Consider the following 26,733-nt stretch of genomic DNA (forward strand, 5'->3'; position numbering starts at 1 on the left):
ACAACAGTGTAAGTCAAGTAGTTACAGTTGTCTCGATGTTAGTCATATTTACATTTTCCGGACAATAATATGCTCCATACTCCATGACGCATCACCCAAATTTTTTTCAACTCTCTCCTTACCAGCCATTTTTAGAATTTCCCCCGAAAATTCACACCCATCCAACACAAAAATAGACTTTTCCTACTCAAACAAAACAAACAAGTGCATTCTATATACATAATGTTGTTCGGCAAAATGAGCTCTCCAACACAGTGTTTAGTATTTATAGCTGTAATCAAAGCATTTCTTTGAATTTTGTGATGTACAAGAGAAATCAGAATGAGAAAATTGTCGGTTGCAACGAATGTGACGATTTTCCTATGATTGGTAAGGAAAAGGTTAAAAAATCATATTTATCCTATGATAAGCAGCTCAGGTGTACAAGCCACATCTTCTTCAATTCAATCCAATTTATCAAAATCACAAGCGAACCCAAGGAAGTCTTATTCTTCTGTAGAGTTAAAAAAAGGTTGAGAATAACATCGTTTCATCTCCCATTTGTGTGGGTGATTTAGTCATCATTTATTCTTCACAATGTCATGAAGCTTGCACAAAGATCTGAAAAAAGTCTGTAAGAAACAGTGCCAAAGCAAGAAAGGATAATACAAGAGAAAAAAAAATCCCAAAAAATCCACTTTCCTCTACTGATTATCAGACGTGCTACCGTTACACCACCAAGGTATGTCTAGATTGGTAATCAGGAGGTCTGAGGTTCGATTCCCTGTCAAAGAAGACTAAGTTTTTGGGATTTTTTTCTTCTTGTATTTAAATAACATTTCAAAATCCTTAAAATTATGAAGTCTGGCATCAATTAAAATTTTCAATAAGTTTTAATGACTTAGAGATGCTCATGAAGTTCTGAAATTGAAGCCAAAATTTCGTAATTTTATAAATTTTTTTCAATAGTAGGCAGGTTTGATTAGCCACATTGTACTTTAAGCCACAGGGTAGAGATCAGGGGAAGAAAGTTGCAGTTATTGTCCGGAAAGTACGGTTGTCTTTTAGGGGCAGCATGGCTCAGCAGTACGGTCTTTGCTCCGTACCCAAAAGGTACAGAGTTCGAATAATCGCTGCACTGTGTGGCCTTGAGCAAGTCACCTCGACCTAGCTCAGTTTGTGGCATTGCACTGCGGCTGATGCCTGAGTTATTCCAGTCTTCCCTTGGAAAAGACCCTAAAGACAAATTTCCCCTATGGGATGAATAAAGGGAATTTTTAAATAAATTTTTTTTTTTGGTAGCATTTTATCGACATTATATATTAAAAAAGATGAAGATGATCATAAAATACATCTGATGACTTCATACCACTGTATATATGTCTAAAACTTCATTTTAATATCACTTTATAACATATTGACATTTATGTATAGAAATATGTGATGACTTTTAAATACACATTTTCTTTTGATTACATACATAACATGACTTGTGTTTTGCTTTAAGTTTTATTTTTATCCCAACATTTTTTTTGGTAATTAATCATTAAATATGAAAATAGTTACTTTAAAATGTGGAGATTTGTATATATAAAAATAAACAAATCATGACGTCACTAACATTACATATTTGTGTTAAATTCCTCTTTCAATGAATCAGTGACGATAGCACCGTTATCACCGTTTCCGTCGTTAACACTACCAGCAGGCTCTTCTGTCACTTCTTTCCCAGTCTTATCGGATAACTCTTCATTTCCATCGCCACAATCCTCTCCTGTGTTCAAATTATTGTTGTCTACGTTCCCATTGGTCAGAGGGTTGTTTTCCTGTTGAATTGTGAAAGTAAAGGTCATTTAAAAAAAAAATTAATCATGAAACAAGAACAAAAGAAAAAAAAAACAAACATAAAAAAAATAAAAAAAATAAAAATAAAGAAAAAAAAAAAAACAATATTGATACAATGTGACTTTTAAGTTTTTCAAACAAACAAACACACAAAAAAATAAAAACAACATAGATTTCGACATAGGGCCCAAACCTAGATTGCCCAGGAGGAAGTGTAATGCCTTCTGCACTCAGCCGTCTCATCCCCTCACATAACATTTTGATCGATATTATCTTAATAAATCTAATTATACCCTTCTGCCATGACATCATAAGATATTGTTGCCTAGGTATTCCATGAAGGAATATAGATTATTCATCAAACAAGATGTCTGATGTCAACAGGAATCACCCAAGTTGTCCAAGTGAGCAAATTGGAGACTCGAACCCGGGGCCTTCTGGGTCACACTTCACCCCCTATCATCTTAATACTTTTAAAAGTTATCATTACAATAACCCCTTCGTTTAACACAGAGACAATCAATCCTATTTGCAAAGGACATAAATTTTAGACGGCGGTTTGAAAAATATAAAAATTAGCGATTTCAACAAAGTTTTCTACAGAATATATGAAAAATAACAAAGAAAGCCAACAAGAGAAACACCTTTAAACTATCCGAAAACTATTTCTGACAATAATAAACAAACAAACAAATAAACAAAAAAAAACCACGAAAAGAAAACTTTTGGATATGCATTAAAAGTAAAAACCAAAAACAAACAGGATTACCAAATTTCAAAGATAATGACAAATTAACACCAAACCTAAAAAGAAAAGAAAAATTCCAAAATTTAACTGATAAATTCAAATCTAAGACCCTTTACCTTAAATAATTAAATAACCTACGATGTTCCTGAAAATGTAAAGCAAGCTGATATCATTGACACTGATATTATTTAACTTAAAACCATGACCAACTTGTATGAAAGTATGCCAATTGCAGACCTGTCTAGTACTATGAAAAATTCGTAGAATTACGAAATGTTGGCTCCAATTTCAGAACTTCATGAACAATTCTGAGTCATTAAAACTTATTGAAAATGAAATTTGATACCAGAGTCCATAATCATAAAGATTTTGTAGTGTTATCTAATCATTGTGACGGTAAATTGTTAATTTGTGAAGTTGACTATAGTAACTACAGTTTTATCTTCTAAAAATATGAATTTTTAGATTTTCAAGTTGGCAGGTCTGTAATTGAAATACAGTTTAAAATAATGAGGGAAAAAATTCCTCAAAGTTACTCGAAGACAATGCGCAATGACAGAAAAATGCTATAATTTTCCAAAGATTTTTAGACACAATAAAATTACAGACCCTTCAGAACATACAGAATTCTTAACCAGGCTTTTCAGGCAAAAAAAGAAGCTGTGAATGGCAGTCGATGGTAACCATTCAAAATCAAAGGTCAAATTGATTCAATGCTATCATTTTCTCTCAGGATTTAAAAAAATACCAACAAAACCCCCCAAAGGTTGGCCTTAAAAGACTTTTTAATAAATCTCAACCAAAGTTCAGGATAAGTAATCAAATGGGAAAAGCATTTCTTCTCATCATGGCTCAGCAGTACAGTCTTCGCTTTGTACCTGAAAGGTACCGAGTTTGAATACCCGCTGCATTGTGTGGCATTGAGCAAGTCATCTCACTCTAGCTCAGTTTGCTGCACTGCACTGTGACTGACACCTGGGTTATTCCAATCTTCCCTTGGAATAGACCCGAACTACAAATTTCCCTGATGGTAATAATAAAGGGGATTTATTATTATAATCATTAAGGTGGGACTCTACCATGTAAGTAATTGTAACAGTGACAAATGAAATGTTATGATCAAAGAGACTTTAATGGGGTAGCGTTAGGCCAATTGCTATTACTTATTTACATAAATGACATAAATGATAAGCACCTAACAGAAAAAAAGCTAAGTTAGTGCAATTTGCAAACAACAGCAAATGACAGGATAACTTATAAACAAATAGACACCAAAAAAAAGACCAAAAAATCTTTTTAAAAGTCCTGGTGTGTTTATATAAAGGTTAAAAAGAGCTGGTGGGACAAGACTGAGCTCCTGATTGGACGGATCACTGTCATCTGCTACTCACCCCTGTAATGGACCACTGATGTAATTGTGCACTGACAACAGCGTCGTGAATGGTGACAAACAAAATGTCCTTTCCACCGAGCTGGTAGAAACCTGTCCTCTCAAACATCTCACGGACACCCGCTGCAAAAATAATTGATAATAAAATGTTTAGTAATTGGAATATTTTTAATTTTAATGAAAAGGTAAAAAAAAAAAAGAAAAGTGGGAGGGGGGAGACATTGGAGGTAGGCCAGACCTGACCAATCCCGGGTCAACAAGTCGAGATTCCTTCCTGCCCTCCATGTCCACCAAGCAGTGATGTAGCTGAGTTGGTTAGATCTCGTGGTAGATAGACTAAAGAATGTCCTATCCAAAGGGTAGCAATGCAATTGCTATTGTCCGTTTCATGCTATAGAAACTGGGATAAACTCCAAGCTCCATGGCCCTGATAATTCTGAAGGAATACTTTATTTAAGACATGAAATAATACCTCCCAAAACTCTAACTATACAATTGACTGTTTCCCTCCAAGCCTGGGACTCACGCCAGGGTCAGGACAAAACCAAGTAATCTCATTCCAAAACAAAGACAGAAAGCAATTTGAAAACAGATATAGGGGAATAGAAGACACAGTAAGTACCTCCCTGCCCACTATGGGAGGTCGGGAACCCCACCAAGGAAATGGCTCTTTAATCACATTCTCTCATCATACTCATGTGTAAAATGAGTACCTCACCAGGGAATGTAATATCTCCATAACAGGATTCGAGTCGATATGTTCAATGTTGCTGTTGACTTGGTACCACCTGTAAAGTGCTAAGAGCAGTGAGTGGATATTGCATAATGTAGAAGCTTATTGTTGTACTTACATTTGCATTGTGCCAAATACACTGTTATGTTGAAAGCCCTCAATTCTGTCACAACCTGATGGTATTAAGAAAAGAGAAAGAAAATACAGGAAGGGGCAATTTCTGTTAAATACAAACTCTTAGTGGGAAAAAACAATTGTTTTGTAATACAGGAGGTAAATATTGAGCGAGAGAGAGGGAGAGAGAGAGAGAGAGAGAGAGAGAGAGAGAGAGAGAGAGAGAGAGAGAGAGAGAGAGAGAGAGAGAGAGAGAGAGAGAAATATGACAAGATAGAATTAGCTTGATGTAAATATCAAAAGAAAAGAATAAAACAAAACAAAAAAAAAAAGAGCAATTAAGTAAAACAGAGAAAACCAACAACAACAAAAAAGGATGCAAATCATAGAAAACAAGGGAGACATAACGACTGAATCCGATTCACTCAGGGGATTCAACTATATAACGAACTGACCAAGTGTATATGAGAGGTGCCAGACAAAGCAAGAAAGAAAAATACAAGAAAAAAAACCCATCATAAATAATAATAATGAAGCATTTATAAAAAGCACACTTCCACTCAAAGGTGCTCAGGGCGCTATGAAAAAAAAACTCCCAAAAAACATTTAAGTTACAATCAATAGTGAATCAATGCATAAATTAAAATACACAACGGACTGGACTAAAAGGCATGGGGGAAAAGTTCTGTTTTAAGATTCTATTTAAAAATTTCAAGTGAAGGGCTGGATATAGTTTTAAAACTTATGTTATTCCATAATAGAGAGGTACTGATAGAGAAAGCTATACTGTTAAATTCGTTAATAATTTTCGTACGTTAATAAATAAAGAGTCAGCAGATCTCAAAGCTCATGCTTGTTTATAGGGATAAGTTAGGTCATTACAAGTAATCAGAAGGTCTGAGGTTCGTTCCCCAGTCGAAGTCTACTGATTTTTTGGGATGTTTTTTTTTCTTGTATTTTTCTTTCTTGCTTTGTCTGGCACCTTTCAGACACACTTGTTCAGTTCTTTATCTTACACCGGTACCTGCTCATTAATTTCTTAAGTAGATTCAACTAGTCTACCTGTTGTAAGACCTTGACCCCAACAGAGTCGATGTAACTCATGGTGGAGCAATCCAAGATAATGAAATGGACATCGGTCAATGTGGGAAGTTCCTTGATTACATTGGGGTCACTGTCAATGCTGCCATTGCTATCGCCACCATCGGCAACCACAGAAGTAGGGGCAGAGCCGTCGACTTCAACCACCCGAACTCGGCCACTGCCGTTCTCTGCTGCACTGATGTTGTCTACGTTTCCATCTCTGTCATCCACGATGTTCGGTACCAAGGCTTCTGGCTCCATCACGTTTGCACTTCCAGCAGAGTCCTTCAAAATAAATAAAAAATAGATGGTAAGACAGGCAGAGAGAGTGACAGATAGACTGATACAGAGTCGGATAGGTAGGTAGGTGTGTAAGTAGACAGACAGACAGATAGATAGATAGATAGATAGATAGATAGATAGATAGATAGATAGATAGATAGATAGATAGATAGGTAGATACATACATACATACATAAATACATACATACATACATACATACATACATACATACATACATACATACATACATACATACATACATACATTCATACATACATACATAGACCACGTAAATTAAAGACGAGTGAATTATGACAATTCCATAAGCTAATCCAGCCATTTCCATTTGCCAAAGTAAACAAATATTCAAACCTACCACAGTAATGTTGAGCAATTCTTTGTCCTCCTTCCTCTTCTTCTTGTCCATTTTCCTCTGTTTTTTCTTCAGATCGTTGGGATCAACGGCCAACTTGTACAGGGATGACCGGAAAAACTCAGAGTTGGCAAAAAACAGGGCAGAGTCGAAACGGAAAATCTTGATGTTGGGAGCCTCAACTGCCTAAAAAACAAAATAAAAATTTAAAAGAGCATTGATGACAATGTTTTGTTTGTTTTTAAGGGTTTTATGGCGCTTGTTGTATATTTCAGTGCCAGTAAAAAGGAAGAAAATAGGGTAATCAAAAGAGTTATAGATTTACAATTGAAAGATGCAGCTATGTGGTCTAGTGGTATGACACTCGCTTTTGGATCGGACGGAAGGTCCTGGGTTCGAGCCTTGCTCGGTGCATAGTTGAGTCCTTTGAAAAGACTCTTTACTCACATTCTCTCATCGTACTCAGGTGTAAAATGAGTACCTGGCCAATAACAGCGTTGTCTTTGTACGAAAAATTGTAATATTGCCTAACAGGCGGCATGTCCCGTCCTACATGTTAAATGTTGCTGTTGACCAGGGATCCCTTGTAAAGCGCTTTGAGCCCATTTAGTGGATATTGCTCTCTATAAAAGTTCAATTTTTTTTTTAAAGCTCAAAAAAAACATTAAGAAAATCGGGAACAGACGTAGATTCCAAGAGCATACTATCAGTGTACTTAGTTTGAGAACACCTAAAAGCCTCATCCAGACACAAGCACAGGTCCCTACCAAGAGGAACACACTCAAATGTTTACAATCACTATATATGTAAAAGTAAAAATAATACAGTATATAACAGAGATATGATTTACGGAAAATAAAACACCAATCTACAAACTCAAACATCTTCAAAAATTCATTTGCACCCTGTACATTCAAAGACTGGAATGCTCTTTCCGAATCGTGTGTGAACACAACAGATTTAGAAACCTCCCAGCGAAGATTATCAAACTTCTTCAGCCTAAATACCATCAATGGCTGTCACATACAACAACAACTCTCTCCACCCTCGAACACAAATACTCAGAATTCAGACCATAAAGTTTAAAAAATCCTCCCTCGAAGATGAATGGAGGGAATTCTAACATGTCATTATCATTAAATTATTATTAAAGTAGTCCTTCAGAGCCATTAAACCCATGAGCCGAAGTTTATCCCTGTTTCTATAACGTGAAATGGACAATAGCAATTACTTGCTATCATTTGGACAGGACACTAATCTATTGCAAAGTACTTCTGCTAGATCTAACAGATCCAGCTACCCAATTCCTGCTGGGTGGACAGGCGGATCAGAAAAAAACAACTCGACTGCTCTGGTTTGATCTCAGTACCAATATGTGTGAATATGTCATTAAGCAAGCTCATTTTATTCATTCTAAAAGAAAAAGAGAATAAGGTCCTTACAGCCTTGTAAACACTGATGTCCTTGTAGATGTCCGTACCAGGAACTTGTCCAAGGAGGCAAGAATAAGGCCTGTGGGATGAGAAATGTCAGAGGTAAAAGACATACTAGTAGGATGGTAGGGTGGTAACATGGGTTGTGTCGGTTAGTTTTAAAATTGAATGAACTCATTTGAATTTGAGTGCGCAACACCGATCCTAGTGATTCATTAACTTGCACATTCGATGATAAGGACGTCGAATGACCAAATGATGATGAAGATGACAGATAATGATGATGAAGATAACACTTTGATGTTGTTATTGTTGTTTTTGATGATGATGATGATGATGATGATGATGGTGGTGGTGGTGGTGATGATGATGATGATGATGATGATGGTGATGGCCGTAGTGTTGGTGAGGAGGCTAAAAACATTTTTAAAAACATGAAGAAGAACGAGGAAGAAAAAAGAAAATATATGTAAAAGACCTAAGAGAAGGAGTGTGGAATAAGAAGAAAACAGCGGAAGGAAAGGAGGTGGGTGGGGGTCAAATGAGTCAAGAAGGAGAAAGATAAAAAATGAAAATATTCAAAATTCTGACCTCTGTGACCTGATGATGACAGTAAGCAGAGCAAAGATGACACCGACCAACAAACCCCAATCAACATCAAGAAGGACAGTCGCACAAAACGTCAACAACCAAACAGCCTGCAGTGGATGGTAATGGAAGAGTTTCGATGTCATAGTGATTAATGTAGCATTAGATCAAATCCATTTTAAAGTGTTTTTAACATAATGATAGAAAGTGCCATTAGATCCAAATCCATTTTATAAGAGTTTTTAACATAATGATTAATGTAGCATTAGATCAAATCCATTTTAAAGTGTTTTTAACATAATGATTAATGTAGCATTAGATCAAATCCATTTTAAAGTGTTTTTAACATAATGATTAATGTAGCATTAGATCAAATCCATTTTAAAGTGTTTTTAACATAATGATTAATGTAGCATTCGATCAAATCCATTTTAAAGTGTTTTTAACATAATGATTAATGTAGCATTCGATCAAATCCATTTTAAAGTGTTTTTAACATAATGATTAATGTAGCATTAGATCAAATCCATTTTAAAGTGTTTTTTTTTAAAGATAGCAACTTAAGACAGACTTCCTCATTGGTCAATTTATTCTATTGATTTATCAAACCCACAATTGTGACCCACAGTCTCAAAGCAGTATTTTGTCGGGATGAACTTGGTGCTTGAAATTGAATTTGTAGCCATAAATATGAAACATTTCTTACATAGCAAAAGACCCAAAAGTCCGTTATTCTTATAATTTTAATTCTAAGTTCACTTTTTAGGGTATTATCTGAGACTACAATGAAACTTAGGGGGGAGGGGTGTTTGTTCATTTGTTTGTTTTTGGCAAGAGGGGGGGGGGGGTTGCTGTTGTTTTGTTTGTTTTTCAACTTGTTGAAAGCTTACGGGAATAGTTTTGTTTACAGGATATTAAAACTGTAACTGCTGCTAAAAAGAGGTAAATTGTATAAAATATAAAATGTCAATACAATACTCAATTTTCAAGGCACAACATTTTTCCATTCACTTAAATGACACAATTTCTTATGTTGTTTCCCCACTCACAAAGTCAATGATGGAGATGGTCCAAAGACGCTTGAGCTCCAAGAATTGCTTAAACATTCCTTTGAGGGCCACAAGAATAATGGAGGCAAGAATACACTGTGGAAATACAGTTAGATAAAAGAAAATTTTTTATTTTATGTGTATTTTTAGGAGTTTTACAGCACATGTAGCATACTAGTGTCTTGTCAAAGTCTAGGAAATAAAGACAGGATGAAGGAAATTGAGTAAATAAAAGATAAAGGTATCAAGTATTTTTTCGGAGTTTGACAGCACATGGAGCATACCAGTGTTGTGTCAAAGTCTATGAAATGAAGACAGAATGAAGGAAATTGAGTAAATAACAGACAAAGGTATCAGTTTGTCAAATATACTACATGGCTTATAAGCACTTAAGTTTTTTTTTAAATTGTTAGAAAAGGGACTCGTTTAAAAGAAAAATAAAATCTATATGCGTCTCCAATAGCCATTCTTTGAATGTGAAGTGGTGTTCATAATAGCAATTAATTAAAGGAACACATACTAATTAAACCACCAAAAACAAAAAAAAAAAACAAAAAAAAAACCCCTTACAACTCTGGGAAACCAGAAAACATCTCAAATTGCAAATAAAATCAATAACAACAAATACAAGGCAACAAGAATGCAACTTTAATAATAATAACAATAACTACTACTACTACTACTATTATTACTACTACTACTACAACAACAACAACAACAACAACAACAACAACAACAACAACAACAACAACAAAACAACAACAACAACAACAACAGTCACAAACCAGTAAATCAACAATAATTCAATTCCCGCAATTAATATACAATATATAAGCTAATCGCTTTGGTTAGTATCGCCGACAATGAATGAAATTGTTACATTCAATTGCGACAACTTACATTGGGTAGAGTTTTAAAGTAAGGACCTATCACAAGCAACACAACCAACAACAAGGCACTTGATACGAGACCCGTGATCTGGAAGACAAAGAGTAAAAAAAAAAAAATTGTCCATTGTATGTAAATTGATCCTCAATAAATTTTTTTAAAAATCTAAATCGAGAAACCCTTTGTACAATCAGGGATACCGTGGCTAAAATTTTTAAAAACCTGAAAGTTTCTCTAGTAAAGACCATAATATATGAAAATATTTTGTGCAAAGTTTCTCTTCATCAAATTGGTATCCTCCTTAAATCATAGAAAAGGATACATATCCATCTAGCGTCCCTTTAACTCACTCAATCCTAGAGATTTTTGCTACTTTTCAAAATTGGAAAAAATGCATTAAAAATGAGCATATGCATAGATAATTTTATTCACTTACCATTAACATGTAAAAACTAAAAACATTAGCTTTGATACTCCGCCTATAATTTGTCTCATAAAAATGTAATAAAAAGGCATGGGGGTAAAAGTAACCCAGGTAAACTACGGATATACTCGGTGTTAGGGTTGAGTGAGTTAACTGTTGCCTTTGTGGTCTAGTGGTATGAACTCGCTTTCGGATAGGAAGGCCCTGGTTCTAGTCTCGTTCAGCGCATAGTTGAGTCCTTGGAGAAAACTCTTTACTCACATTCTCACCGTTTTCAGGTGTAAAATGAGTACCCGGCCGTTACAGTGTTGTCTCTGTCCGAAAAAAAATTGTAACATCACTTAACAGGCGTCATGTCCCGTCCTACATGTTAAATGTTGCTGTTCGCCAGGGACCCCTTGTAAAGAGCTTTGAGCATGTTTAGTGGATATTGCTTTTAAAAAATTAACTCCCCACGACTGAACGAAGTCAGCTGGAAGATTTCAAAAAGCTGGTTTTCTGGCTTTAGCTGCACAAAGAGCATTCCTATAAAATTTCAACTTTAAGAATGATAGAAAAAAAATATGTGCACAAATATAAGATAAAATTGAAAGCTTACATATTCAAAGGAAAACAAATCAGGTATAAATCATCTGTTCATCCTTATTAATTCAATATCCTATCATTAAAAAAAAAATTAAATAAATAAATGAGTGCATCAATCACAATTTCCAACCTGTGTCTTCCCACCAACATTTTCTTGAATCAAACTCCTGGAAAGAGAGGCGGCCGACACAAAAGAAGAAAAGAACGAAGATGCAACATTGCACAAACCATAGGCTAACAGTTCCTGGGAATAAAAAATACAATGGTAAGAATATGAACTACTTTATTAGCAGCAATATCTTATGAATCATGAATCTTGAAGCTAGAAAAAGATAGCAATTTTAGACATAAATGGATGTTAACAAAATTAATTTAAAATAAAAAAATTAATGAAGTGTTGGTAAAATATCTAGTCCATACATAATCGAGCCCTGCCATTCAAAGAAATAATTTTTTTAAATGAAAATAAAAATAATAATCCTTACTCACCAAAACATAATGCTATAAGACTTTTACAATTTAATCTTTTTACCTCCAGATAATTAAACAACATACAATCAATAAACAGTGCAAGTCCTGCAGCTTGGACAATTTTCTGACAAGAACAAAATTACTTTACAATTGGGAGACCTATGAAATTTATTATTGTCCATCTCTGATTGGATGAGGCACTCTTTGTGCGAAAGGCCTTTCCCAAAAGTTGAGATGCTTTGTTGCTTGCTTGAATCCTCAGACCTACTTAAAAAGATTGAACCTCTACACCTTCGATGAAAACCTACCTGGTTGGAGTCAATGAAGTATTCATGTTTTTTAGCAAATATTTTGGCCATGGAAACAGAAATGGCAAAGGCAACGATGGCGATGGCGAAAGAACTGGAAATCATGTCCGTCAAGTATGGGAAAGCGTTCAAATTGGGCTCAGGAATGCTGGAGAGAAACAATGAAAATAGAATCAAGACAAAATCTACTTAGAACTTCCTTTGTTTGTTACACATCATAAACAGGGGGTCTCGATAGCTAAGTTGGTAGAGTACTTGCTTCACATGCAAAGGGCATCCACTTTCATTTTCAATAAGTTTTAAAGACCTCAAAGAGTACAAAGCAACAGTTACTGTCAATTTGATGTGAAAGGTCTGCCTTAAAGAGTACAAAGCAATAGTTACTGTCAATTTGATGTGAAAGGTCTGCCTTAAAGAGTACAAAGCAACAGTTACTGTCAATTTGATGTGAAAGGTCTGCCTCAAAGAGTACAAAGCAACAGTTACTGTCAATTTGATGTGAAAGGTCTGCCTAAAAGAGTACAAAGCAACAGTTACTGTCAATTTGATGTGAAAGGTCTGCCTTAAAGAGTACAAAGCAACAGTTACTGTCAATTTGATGTGAAAGGTCTGCCTTAAAGAGTACAAAGCAACAGTTACTGTCAATTAGATGTGAAAGGTCTGCCTTAAAGAGTACAAAGCAACAGTTACTGTCAATTAGATGTGAAAGGTCTGCCTTAAAGAGTACAAAGCAACAGTTACTGTCAATTTGATGTGAAAGGTCTGCCTTAAAGAGTACAAAGCAACAGTTACTGTCAATTAGATGTGAAAGGTCTGCCTTAAAGAGTACAAAGCAACAGTTATTGTCAATTAGATGTGAAAGGTCTGCCTCAAAGAGTACAAAGCAACAGTTACTGTCAATTTGATGTGAAAGGTCTGCCTTAAAGAGTACAAAGCAACAGTTACTGTCAATTTGATGTGAAAGGTCTGCCTTAAAGAGTACAAAGCAACAGTTACTGTCAATTAGATGTGAAAGGTCTGGCTTAAACAGTACAAAGCAACAGTTACTGTCAATTTGATGTGAAAGGTCTGCCTTAAAGAGTACAAAGCAACAGTTACTGTCAATTTGATGTGAAAGGTCTGCCTTAAAGAGTACAAAGCAACAGTTACTGTCAATTTGATGTGAAAGGTCTGCCTTAAAGAGTACAAAGCAACAGTTACTGCAATTAGATGTGAAAGGTCTGCCTTAAAGAGTACAAAGCAACAGTTACTGTCAATTTGATGTGAAAGGTCTGCCTTAAAGAGTACAAAGCAACAGTTACTGTCAATTTGATGTGAAAGGTCTGCCTTAAAGAGTACAAAGCAACAGTTACTGTCAATTTGATGTGAAAGGTCTGCCTTAAAGAGTACAAAGCAACAGTTACTGTCAATTTGATGTGAAAGGTCTGCCTTAAAGAGTACAAAGCAACATTTACTGTCAATTAGATGTGAAAGGTCTGCCTCAAAGAGTACAAAGCAACAGTTACTGTCAATTTGATGTGAAAGGTCTGCCTTAAAGAGTACAAAGCAACAGTTACTGTCAATTTGATGTGAAAGGTCTGCCTTAAAGAGTACAAAGCAACAGTTATTGTCAATTAGATGTGAAAGGTCTGCCTTAAAGAGTACAAAGCAACAGTTACTGTCAATTTGATGTGAAAGAAACCTGGATGAACTCATTCACTTATGACTTATTCCTACAACACTAACGTATGAGACACTACATCTTTTACGACAATCAACACTTACCCAATAGGTACATCTCCAACAACTTTGACTTCGTAATTCTCCTCCAATTTTACAAAGTAAGAAATCACTGTGCCCAGCGCAACCTATATTGAAAAGGACAATTTTTTAAAAGTTTATGAAAAGTAATGATAAAGCACATCACTTAAATCTGATAAGTGTCCAAAACGACCGTCGTCTCTGATAGTATACTTTTTTGTATATATCAAGTTATACATTTGATTTAAATTCTGACATAATCCCAAAAAATATTTCTCTTAGGTTGTGATTAAAAAACTTTAATTGGTATTAATACATACATTTTAAATAAATATCCCTAGTTTCGTAACAGCTAAATAACAACTGAGAGAATTTAATTATATTAATCACTTTTATTAAGAAAAAAAAAAAGTAAAAATACAATAAAAGTTTATGGGCATGGGTTCTTCAATCGAATTGATTTTATAAATTAATTTTTTTTAAATAATAAAAATTTAATTAAGAGAAGTGTTAAAATATCGAAAGCATGCGGCATTCGTGTTTAAAATAAAACAAATAAAAAAATTTTATCTTAAATTTTACTACTAGGCTGACAAAGAGCATCTGTAAAAAGTGTGACATGTTCCAAAAACAGGTGCTTGAGGAAGATAAGGAAGATATTCTGGCCAATAATCATCTCAAACGAGGATTTGATGAAAAGAACAGGGCTAGATCTGTATCTTTTCTTGTTACAAGAAGAAAATGGAGGTGGACTGGCAATGTAGTCTGGATAAACCATGATGCTATACCAAGGGCTGCCTACAGATGGACCACACAGGGAGTTAAGGAGGAGAGGGAGACCTTTGGAGATGTAGAGAAGGATTCCGGAGAGTGACATGAAGGCCCAGAAATGGATATGGGGACAGATGTCAAAGATAGCAGCACTTATGCTGGCAGAAGCACCAAGAGGATAAGTACATATGTAATTAAATTTTATACTATATATATACATATATATAGTTATGAGTGTTAGTGGGTACTTGTAGGTACGAGAGTGCTCGATAACATTGATTAGAGCATATAAAATAAATAAATAAATAAGAACACTCACATAATTCTGTCGAGATAATCGTTTCGATCATTTTTTATCTCTTCGGTCGACAATAGTCCATAGTGCACTCCGACCAAAGAGATGAAAGATCATCGAACCGATCGTCTCGACAGAATAATGTGAGTGTTCTTGTTTATTTATTTATATTATATATATATATATATATATATATATATATATATATATATATATATATATATATATATATATATATATATATATATATATATATATATATAGATATAAACAAACAAGGTTCATACCACTATCAGCTCGACTGGGATAGGCATTTTCAGATGAGGCTTTATCTTGGGGTTGTTGTTGACATATTCCTTGACCACAAACAGTAGCACCATACACACAATGGATGCGATGAACGTCACCGCGTTTGTTTCCGGAAGATTAACAAAAATATCACGATATGACTGAAGGATAGAAGGAAAAAAAAAAAAAAAACAAGAAAAAAATATAAGTATTTTTTTCTGTGCATTTATAAAATACTACATTTTTTTTCCAACTCTGATGTGAATCTTTGAGGCCAAATTAAGCAATCAAACAATGGTAGTCAGAATTTTTTTTTTATGGATAAGAGGATCTTTTATCATCATCGTCATTGTCGTTTGCATCATCGCTGTTGTGACCACTTTCAACCTTTTCTTCTTCATCATCCTCCTCTTCCTCATCATCATCATCATCATATCATCATAATCATCATCATCATCACAATCATCATTATCACAGTAACATCATCATCATCATCATCATCAACATCATCATCATTATCGTCTCATTATTACTCTCCATGAAACCTACCTTCTGAATTCAGCATGAACATGAATGAACGATGGGCTGACAAACAAATGGCAGATTTTTAAATTATAAAAATAAAAATCTACACATTGTTTGTTTTTGTTTTTAAGGGTTTAACAGCACTTGCAACACATTATCATTAAGGTAATATCAGCGCCAGTAAAAAGGAAGAAAATGGGATAGTAAAAAGTTCTAGAATTACAATTAAAGCGCCTAAGAAAAGGTAAAACAAAGGGGAATTGGTTCAAATAGGAAACAGATGTAAATTCCAAGAGCACACTATCAAAGTACTTAGTTTGAGGCCACCTAAAAGTCTCATCCTGACACAAGCACAGGTCCCCACTAAGTGGAGCACATTCAAATGTTTATAAACCATATGTAAAACAAAAACAATACAATGCATAACAGAGAGATGATTTACAAGAAAAAAAAATATCATCTCCCAAAACCCGAACTATAAATTTGACTGTTTCCCTCCCAGCTAGGATATCCGGCCAGGGCCAGGGCCAGGACAAAACCAAGTAATCTCATTCCAAGACAAAGACAGAAAGCATGTTGAGAAACAGCTATAAGGGATAGAAGACATAGTATGTGCCTCCCTGCCCACTAAGGGAGGCCTGGAACCCCACCCAAAATATACACATTCTAACAAAGAAACCCTTACATAAATGAGTTTGAACGGACCGCTGTATCTGTTCATGGAGATTCCAAAAATGTGCTTAATCTGACTAGTAAAGACGTGGCATGCAGCGCCGGTGGTGAAACCGCTGATCAGTGGGTCGGACAGATACACTGTCAGGAAACCCAATCGCAAAACACCCAATAGAAACTGTTGATGAAAAAAATATAAAGATATACATGAGAAATTAAAAAATCAACAAAGTAAATGAGTAAATGTTTATGTAAAATAAATAAAAATAAATAAATAAAATTCCATTTATTCATCACCATGGGGAAATTTGTCTTTAGGGTCTATTGCAAGGTAAGACTGGAAAAACCCTGGCATCAGCCGCAGTGCAGCACCGCAAAGTGATCTAGGGGGAGGTGACTTGCTCAAGGCTACACAATGCGGTGGGTGAATTGAACTCAGTACCTTTTGGGTAAGAATAAAAGACTGTACCGCTGAGCCACACTGTCCCAATAATAAAGCCAAATAAGGGAAGTGAGAGAAAAATGTGTATGTCAACTACATTGATATTTTTTTCTTTTTTATAGCGCAATATCCACTAAATGGGTTCAAAGTGCTTTACAAGGGGTCCCTGGTCAAGAGCAACGCTTAACATGTAGGACGGGACATGATGTCTGTTAGGCAATATTACATTTTTTTCGGACAGAGATAACGAAAGAGCTGTTAACGTACTCATTTTACACCTGAGTACGGTGAGAGAATGTGAGAAAAGAGCCTTTTCCAAAGATTCAACTATGCAAGACTATAACTCAGGATTTTCCGATCCAAAAGCGAGTGTCATACCACAAGACCACATCTAAGTGGTGGTAACAAAATCATACAAAAATACACCTTGAAATTTGAATTATTAAAAGAAAAATACAAGAATAAAGACACCCCAAAAAAATCAGCCTGCTACAAATGGATTTTTTGAGAAGTTTCTATTTTTATTGCATTTTTCTCTCCACTCTGTCTGGCAATGTTTCATACACACTTTTTCAGATCTTTATCTTATATCTGCTCCTTTTCAAAACTAAAAAGAGTCAAAATGTCATTGGGGGGGGGGGGGAGTTAAGGTAGTAGTCAGAGACCGTCCCAGATACGGAGATCCATGGTGGAGGCTCTATGCTTCAGATGGAGTTGAGAGGAATAAGTCAAAGAAAGTTAAGTGTCTGCCCTCCTAATTTGTCACTTTGATATTTTCAATGTGATTTGAAAGTGACTCCCACTTTTTCTTTCTTTACCTGTAAGACTCCAACAGCAAAGGATGAAAGGAATAAGTCAAATAAAGTCAAGTGTCTACTCTCCTAATTTGTCACTTTGATATTTTCAATGTGATATGAAAGTGACTCCCATTTTTTCTTTCTTTACCTGTAAGACTCCGACAGCAAAGGTGACAGCCATTGCCAGCTTGAGTTTCATCTCGACAATTTCCTCGGAATTGTCCATCAGTTTCACCGTGGCATTCTCCCCAATCCCATCCGTCACATTCCATGATCTGGGTTCGATGTTCCGATTTTGTAGTCCCTTGTCTACTGCTGAGCCCACCATTAAAGATATGACAGCAAATGTACCTGTAGTTTAAGAGGATATTATAAAATGTTTAGGGGCTTATAGTTACAAAAAAATAAACGTATCATCTATTTTTCAACTGCAGCAAGCTTTAATAAATAATAACAAATAAATAAATAAATATTTCCTTTATGCATCCCATAGAGGAAATTTGTCTCCAAGGTCTATTCCAAGGGAAGACTGGAATAGCCCAGGCATCAGCCGTAAATTGAGCTAGGGCCAGGTGACTTGCTCAAGACCACACAGCGCAGTGGCAGGTGATCGAACTCAGTACATTTCGGGTATCAAGCAAAGACTGTACCACGGAGCCATGATGACCCCAAATACTTCGGACAACAAAACCTCCCTCCATACGTCAAAACAAAGAGCATCCTTTATATTTTAAAAAGACCTCTGATTAATACTACGTGGGTGTCCCGATAGCTCAGTTGGTAGAGCACTCACTTCACACGAAAAGGACTGAGATCGATCCTGGGTGAAGTTGAGATTTTTTTCTGACCCCACTGTCCACCCAGCAGTGATTGGGTAGCTGAGTCTGTTAATTTTGGTGGAAAGTACTTTGCGATAGACTAGACTAATGACCTATCCAAAGGGGAGTAAGAAATTGCTATTGTCCATTTCACAGTATAAAAACTGGTATAAACTAATGGCTCAGAAGGACTACTTGGTAATAGGTATACATAGTGAACCTCTTCTTTGGAAAAGTCACTGCTATCGTTACTTACCTATGAAAACATGTTTGGACGTTCCCAAGAGAAGTACAAAATGACGGGGAAGAATGATACGTAAGGGCCAAACACAGGGGATAAAGTGACAGCTGGCCATTGGGACCCCCGTGTTGTGAGGAATTAACACACATACATAATATGGAAATATGTGGCAAATAGTGATAGGCTTCCTGTCAACCTCTTCATTTGGAAGAGTCACTGCTATCATTACTTACCAATGGAGACATGTTTGGACGTTCCCAAGAAGAAGTACAAAATGACAGGGAAGAATGATACGTAGAGGCCAAACACAGGGGGTAAGGTTGAAAGCTGGCCATAAGCCATACCTGAATTGGAAAAAACATAATTTTTAATGTTGAATATTGAATCAAATTGTCATAATTTTTTGGGAAATTTTCACAACATTTATACTTTAAAACAACTTAAAACTAAGCTAATAAAACAAAAGAATGAGTTTATAACAGTCTCTAAATTTGGTTTCATTCAGGTTTGAGGGTTTTTGCAAAGATGAAAAAAAATATTTTTAAAATCCTCTGTTCCGCCATGACATCATAAGATACCGTCGCCTAGGCATTCCACGAAGGAGTATAGATACTCCATCAAACATGGATGTCTGATGTCAACAGGAATCACCCATGTCGTCCAAGTGAGCAAATTGGGGGTTAATAATCTTGCCTAAGGTAAAAAACGGAAGTGCCTGAAGCAGGACTTGAATCCGGGACCTTACGGATCACTGCACAATGCCTAAACCACTTGGCCACTTCACCCCTTTTGAAAAGATGAGGGTCATTTAAAGCCATCGATATTTGAAGAACAGGTTTTCAGGTCAAATTTTTTAAGATGAGTTTTTCCATAGTACAGCAGTTAACTGGTTAATATTATTATTTTCAATATCATTATTAATGATACCATCATTATTACTATTTTACAGAAATACACTACATAAAGATATTCGGCTATGTGGTCTTGTGGTATGACATTCGCTTTAGGATCGAAATGTTCTGGGTTCGAGCCTCACGCATTCACTCACCATGCTCAGGTGTAAAATAAGTACCTGGCCGTTTACAGCGTTGTCTCTGTCCAAAAAAATTGTATTATCACCTAGCAGGTCACGTCCTACATGTTGAGTGTTGCTGTTGGCCAGAGACCCCTTGTAAACCGCTTTGAGCATGTTTAGTGGATACTGCGCTATATAAAAGCTCAATTATTAAGATTCATATTTTTAAAATCTAGGCTGATGAAGAGATTGATCCAGAAACATTTCTTGCCACATCTTATTTATATAGAAGCCATTATATTATATTTATATCGGTGTGTAGACTTTGTCAGGCCAACTCCAAAACAATACACGTACCCTGTGGGATGTGCATGATGCCTACGGTCAGCCCAGCAATGATATCAGCAGACAGATCTCTCCGGAGACTGTAGTCCCTCAAGATGCCCAGAAATGGCAGACGGGAAGAAAAGAACTTTCGCACACAGCTGGGGTTACACTCGCACTTGCCGGCCTTCCCTTTGACCCAGGTTGAAGGCGTCTTCTGGGGTCGCTGACCTCCTTCAAATCCCTGGGGGTGTTAGAATGGTATGAATTGTGATGATAGATGATGAGGGTGATGATGATGATTGTGGTTGTAATAATAATATTGGTGATGATGATGATAATATAATAATAATAATAATAATAATAATAATAATAATAATAATAATAATAATAATAATAATAATAATAATAATAATAATAATAATAATAATAATAATAATAAAAATAATAATAATAATAATGATAATAATAAATCATTTGCATAGCGCGCAAAATCTATAAATTCATGCTCTAAGGCAATTGCAAAGTATTTTCTGCCAGATCTAACAAACCCAGCTACCCCATCAATGCTGGGTGGACAAGGGGGGGGGGGGTCCAGATTATAAAATTGACTGCATCCGGGATCTCCTCCCCCGCCTCTTTTTTGCGTGTAAAGCGAGTGAGTGCTCTACCAACTGAGCTGTCATCAGGACCCACCCTGAAAACTGACCTGATCAAAGTCTTTCTGTGAGTAAATGGGCCTTTCGATGACAACCATCTCGTCCACAAAGGCCTCGTCCTCGCCAGCCTCTCCATCCTGTCCTGATTTCGGCCCTGTTGTCAGAGGAGGAGGAGGTGTGGGAGTAGAATTGGGGGTGGGGGGAGGAGGAGAGACAAAAGGAGAAATTTTGATTTATCATGTTCCATGTTCCAACAAAGTCAGTTTATGGTGTAACTTACGTAAGAAAAATGTATCAATACAAAAGAGGTTTCATTTCAATATAACATGTTCAAATTACGTTGGAATTAAAAAAAAAAAAATTTTGGTTGTGGCTCATTTTTAGTTAATTTTCTTTTTCTTACTTTCTTTACGAATCGCCCTTAATTCAATTTAAAACACAAAATCAGATTTTACTATTACATATAACATTTCCTTCTATGATATCAATTTCATTTTCGGATGATTGCTACTTTTTCTCCTGCGCAAAATCTTCTTCAGAAATATTTTTAAAAATTGGATGTAGGATGCCCTACAAATCTACACAAACACATGCCTACATTCTGAAAGAAAAACAACCTGGGAGTGGTGGATAGCTCAGTCAGTTGAACAATGCTCTCCCCGGCTATGTGGAGTTCGAGCCCCCATCGCGGCTGTGAAATTTTTATTCTCTTTGTCTTTTGGCACTGTCCTACTCACTTCATTTCTTGTTATTATCAACATAAGTGCCTGCTCCACTCACTTTTCTGAATTAATGACTCGTGGAACAGTGGTTTAACCTGACAACAATCACTTAATTAAAAAAATTGAGCTTTTATATAGCGCAATATCCACTAAACGTGCTCAAAGCACTTTACAAGGGGTCCCTGGCCAACAGCAACACTTAACATGTAGGACAAGACATGACACCTGTTAGATATTACAATTTTTTTCAGACAGAGACAACACTGTTAACGGCCAGGTACTCATTTTACACCGGAGTACGGTGAGAGAATGTGAGTAAAAAGCCTTGTCCAAGGACTCAACTATGAGCTGAGCGAGACTTGAACCCAGGACCTTCCGATCCAAAAATGGGTGTCATACCACAAGACCACATAACCCTTCGATATTTTATATTATATCATAAAGTGACCAAACGCTCCGATTGTAGGACGATATATGGGCCTGATATACAGAAACAACTTAGCGTCCTGTCCAAAGGGTAAAAGCAATTGCTATTGTCCGTCTTTCGCGCTATAGAAACCAGGATATACTATAAGCTCCGGCTACTTAGGCCTAATGACTGTGAGGAATAAGTGCAGGAGTGAACTACATAAATGTACAATGGACAGAATGTCTGTGTAGAAAACAGCATGCTGGAAGAAAATACAGTTGATAAAGGTACACGGGTGAGTGAATCATTACACAGAGAACAACATGGCGTACTACAACAAGTCCCATTTATGCACAAAAGCGACGTGCACTTAGTTGCAGGTCTGATAACCCAATTCCGTATGGGCTCATTGTTGTAAATGGAAATCTAAAATAAAAAAAGACGAAAAATATTGTCCATTACTACAATGTTAAATTAGGCCCATAAGAGGGTTTTGATGTCAGACCTGCACATATGTAAACGTCGGTACCAAGCGTTTGATAAAATTGGCCTGTTTGTTGTCAGGCAGGGCATTGTCCACCATAGACCTCTTTTTATATTCTTCTGTGGTGTCACTGTCAACGAACGATATGGCGTGATAATAAAGCGCTTAGAACCTATGATAACGGGATAAAGCGCTATATAAATGCCATTTATTATTATTATTGATTAATAATATAGTATGGCCAGTTTCTTTTCGCATAATCTAAATCAGATCTCCACCTCCTCCTCCTCCCGGCTACCTCCAGCGTATGTTGATTTCCCAAATTTAAAAAATAAAAAAATAAATTAATTAAAAAATAAATAATATGAAAAACAAAAAATAAAAAATGAAACCAACTTTAAGGAGTCTTGTTGCTATCTTATGGTAAAAAAAACCCAATGTAATTAATATCCCAAGATTTCATAATCATCCTGAACAAAAGAAAACCAGAACGTTTTGGTTTGTATGTGTGTGTACGCATATATATATATATATAAATAAATATATATATATATATATATATATATGGATGATTGACCTGTAGTTCTGACAGTGCTCAATAAATTCACAATTCAGAGCATTACAATATCGCACAATTGATAACTGAAGAGACGCCTCGCTGTCTAAACGGCCGTGTGTGTGTGTGTGTGTGTGTGTGTGTGTGTGTGTGTGTGTGATCCATCAATAATAATTGAGGTTTTCTTGTCTGTTTGTGGGGATTTTTTTGTCTCAATTAACAAAAAGGTTGACAAAACAATGAACAAACACTGCAGACAAGACAATCAACAACAACGACACTGCCATTATCTGAAAACAAAACAAAACACGTAATTTAAAATTTTAGCCAGAAAACTCGTCGTTCAAATATCGACCAATTAAAATGGCACTCGTCTTCACAAAAACTCGCAAACCTGGGACTTTCCCGAAGTCCCAGGTTTGAGAGTTTTTGCCAAGACGAGGGTCATTTTAATCTATTGATATTTGAAGGACGAGTTTTCTGGCTAAATTTTTTAATACGTTTATTTTATTTTTTCTTCAGAGTACGACAGAACACTACACGACATCCTCGTCATCACTTTTACACTTAGTGATAGTGTTATTGATAAACTGTGCTACGCTACGCTACGTCTACTATCATTCTATCTCATTATCACCTTTTTTTTCTCCCTCTGTCACAACTGCGAAGGCACCAGGCTTTTATTATTATTATCATCATCATCATCATCATTATTATATTATTATATTATTATTATTATTATTATTATTATTATTATTATTATTATTATTATATTATTTATTATTATCATTACCATTGTTATCAATCATCATCATCATCATCATTATTATTATTATTATTATTATTATTATTATTATTATTATTATCATTATTATCATCATTATCATCATTATTATTATTATTATTATTATTATTATTATTATTATTATTATTATTATTATTATTATTATTATTATTATTTTGCAATTGCTTGTTCCAAATTCCAATTGATTCAACCCTCAAACTGTAACGCATCACCAAGTGGTTGTATTGAACAAAATAATGAAAAACAAAAAGGAAAGAAAAGATAATTGTAAAATGGCGAATGTTAACAGGGCTACTTTCTTAGTTTCTCTAAATTACTTAATCAGCATTCAAACCTTGAGAGGGAATATTATAAATGTGATAACGGTGGAAAAATACTACTGGAATTTATTGATCAAGAAATAAATAAATAAATAAATAAATAAATAAATAAATAAATAAATAAATTAATTAATTAATCAATTAATTAATCAATTAATAAAGAGCGTGATAAATAAAGAAACACAGAGAGAGAGAGAGAGAGAGAGAGAGAGAGAGAGAGAGAGATAAAGAAGGAAAGGAAGAAATATATATTATATATATATATATATATATATATAGAGAGAGAGAGAGAGAGAGAGAGAGAGAGAGAGAGAAGAGAGAGAAAGAGAGAGAGAGGGGGGGGGTAGGGAGAGAGAAAGAAAGAAAACAAGTAAGAAAGTAAGAAAAATATTTCTTTCTCTCCCCCCCCCCCCCCCCCCCCCCCCCAGCTTCCAGGAAAACAAATTTATACAAGGGAAAAACTAAATCCTAACATAAATGAAAGGATTGAAAATCCACACGATGGACTGAAATGTCACGTGGTTGAAATCTTAATCTGCACTACGTGACCAACATATTTCATAGGAAAATATATCTATTTTCATCGGTAAAGAAAAATAAATAATTAAAAACCCGCATGTTAAGTGTTGCTGTTGGCTTGAGATCCCTTGTAAAGCGCTTTGAGCACGTGTAAATTGCTCTATAGAAAAGCTCGAGTTGATTTGTATTTTTTTTTTTTTTTGTTTCTTTTTTATTTATTTTTTTGTTGTTTTTTTTTTGTTGCTATTTTGGTTATACAAAAAAGGTTGAGGAGGAAGGGGAATTGAGACATTTCTTGACATTATGGGCAGAGTGAGAGGAAGGGGGGAAAGGGGGCGGGGTGTGTGGAGGGATTGTTGGATAGCTTTTCTTGTCCTAATCTGTGCCGTACATTCAACATACACACGGGAAGGTACATACTGTACCTAATAACTCCTCATCATTTTTGACAGCGACTCTGAATACACGACACATATAGACTACATATACGTACTTCTAGCCTGATTAATTAAATCAAAGTCGAGAGGACAGGGTTGCCAGAATGGCATTTTGTGTTTGGCATGGATTTGGCATAAATTTGGCAGATTTATCATTAAAATGTGTTGGGGGTTGGGGCAGTTTCTGGAAACAATTTTCAAAAATATCTTTAGCAGACATCAAAATTGATTTTAGGGTGACTGTAGAGCTGCCAATTTGGCCATTGATTTAGCATTTCTTTTGGCAATGTTTTATGAAAACGTTTTAAAATCATTATAAGACTTGGACCCCCCCCCCTCCTTCCCCCTACAATAATTTCTTTTTGAAAATAATAATAATAATAAAACAACCAAAAAAAAATATTTTAAAAAATATTTTTTTAAATTAAAAAAACAAAACCAATAGGTCAGGTTGAAGCTTGAAAAGAATGCAAAAGGAATAGGACTATGTGGAGCAGAAATCACCTACTTGTCTCACAAACGAACGCCATTTTATGGACTCGTTTAAACATTGCTGTGATGGATAAAAAGACGTAGATCTACTGCGCGTTGGTTAGAGTTAGAAGTTAGAACTCCCAACACAAGGAGACTGGAACAATTTGGGTTGCCTGACTTGGTAAATAGCTAATATATACGTCATCGCATTTAGACCCCAGTTCACAAGAAAAAAAAAAAACAAAAAACAAAATAAACAAATCATAAATAAACCCCCCAAAAATACCCCCCCCCCCCCCTCCAAAAAAAAATAAGAAAAGAAAAGAAAACACAATAAAATATACCCTATACACAACAACAACAACAACAACAAAAAAAAAAAAAAGAACCAAACAAACAAACAAATAAACCACAACTTTTTTCCATCAAGATTCGATCCCGAACCTTCCATTCCAATGTGGTTCGACTAACTCCGTTGCAGCAGTAGTATGAGAGGAGCAAATACATCAGGAGAGAGATTTACTAAAAAGTCACGAACGACTGGCGAGTGTCATCCCCCCCCCCCCCCCCCCCCCCCACCCGTCTTCTTCTTCCTTTATCCCCGTTCAAGGACCCAAGCTGTCAACTCAACCACGCACATAATAAGACGGCCCTGCTAAGTTGAAAAATTACAAATTCGTAATTGTTAGGAGACAAAAATGGGAGCCACCATTTTTAACTTTAAAATTCAACAATTTACTCACACTTTCCATCGAGATTCCAACCCCCCCCCCCCCCCCCCCCCCACCCGACCGTCCGTTCCAACGGCTTCTTACTACTTTGTTGTACATACGACCAGTAGTATGAGAAGAGCAAATAAATCAGAGGAGAAAGATTAAGTAAAGAGACACTAACGACTGGCCAGTGTCATTTTTCCCCTTCTTCCTTTAGCCCCGTTCAAGTTCAAGGACAAAAGCTGTCAACCACGCATAATAGACGGCCCTGTCTGATTGAAAATTTACAAATTCGTAATTTTTAGGAGACACAAATCGTAGTCACCATACATAACTTTAAAAATCAACAATTTACTCACACTATCCATCGGGATTCGAACCCCCCTCTCCCGACCGTACGTTCCAACGGCTTC

At 35.7% G+C, this 26,733-nt stretch overlaps 1 protein-coding gene across 8 annotated transcripts in view; it reads right to left on the reverse strand.

Annotated features, from left to right (window-relative positions):
- Positions 1 to 1,359: 1,359 nt before the first annotated feature.
- LOC144975111 (prestin-like) overlaps positions 1,360 to 26,733 on the reverse strand; it is a 71,822-nt gene continuing 46,448 nt past the window's right edge. For all 8 annotated transcript variants that reach the window (XM_078918850.1, XM_078918847.1, XM_078918855.1 and 5 more), the window contains 18 exons: positions 20,932 to 21,035; positions 20,256 to 20,466; positions 19,117 to 19,227; positions 17,973 to 18,175; positions 16,599 to 16,763; positions 15,388 to 15,549; positions 14,059 to 14,141; positions 12,295 to 12,442; positions 11,646 to 11,759; positions 10,519 to 10,596; positions 9,619 to 9,714; positions 8,573 to 8,679; positions 7,991 to 8,060; positions 6,552 to 6,734; positions 5,872 to 6,177; positions 4,814 to 4,868; positions 3,964 to 4,085; positions 1,360 to 1,805 (listed from right to left, as the gene is read on the reverse strand). In XM_078918850.1, the coding sequence (XP_078774976.1) occupies positions 1,602 to 1,805; positions 3,964 to 4,085; positions 4,814 to 4,868; positions 5,872 to 6,177; positions 6,552 to 6,734; positions 7,991 to 8,060; positions 8,573 to 8,679; positions 9,619 to 9,714; positions 10,519 to 10,596; positions 11,646 to 11,759; positions 12,295 to 12,442; positions 14,059 to 14,141; positions 15,388 to 15,549; positions 16,599 to 16,763; positions 17,973 to 18,175; positions 19,117 to 19,227; positions 20,256 to 20,466; positions 20,932 to 21,035 (2,522 nt within the window). In that variant the 3' untranslated portion in view covers positions 1,360 to 1,601. The remainder of the gene's footprint in view (positions 1,806 to 3,963; positions 4,086 to 4,813; positions 4,869 to 5,871; positions 6,178 to 6,551; positions 6,735 to 7,990; positions 8,061 to 8,572; positions 8,680 to 9,618; positions 9,715 to 10,518; positions 10,597 to 11,645; positions 11,760 to 12,294; positions 12,443 to 14,058; positions 14,142 to 15,387; positions 15,550 to 16,598; positions 16,764 to 17,972; positions 18,176 to 19,116; positions 19,228 to 20,255; positions 20,467 to 20,931; positions 21,036 to 26,733) is intronic.

This window comes from Berghia stephanieae, chromosome 6 (genome assembly GCF_034508935.2).
Source record: "Berghia stephanieae isolate SIO BIC M18660-M18661 chromosome 6, UCSD_Bste_1.3, whole genome shotgun sequence".
NCBI lineage: Eukaryota > Metazoa > Mollusca > Gastropoda > Nudibranchia > Aeolidiidae > Berghia > Berghia stephanieae.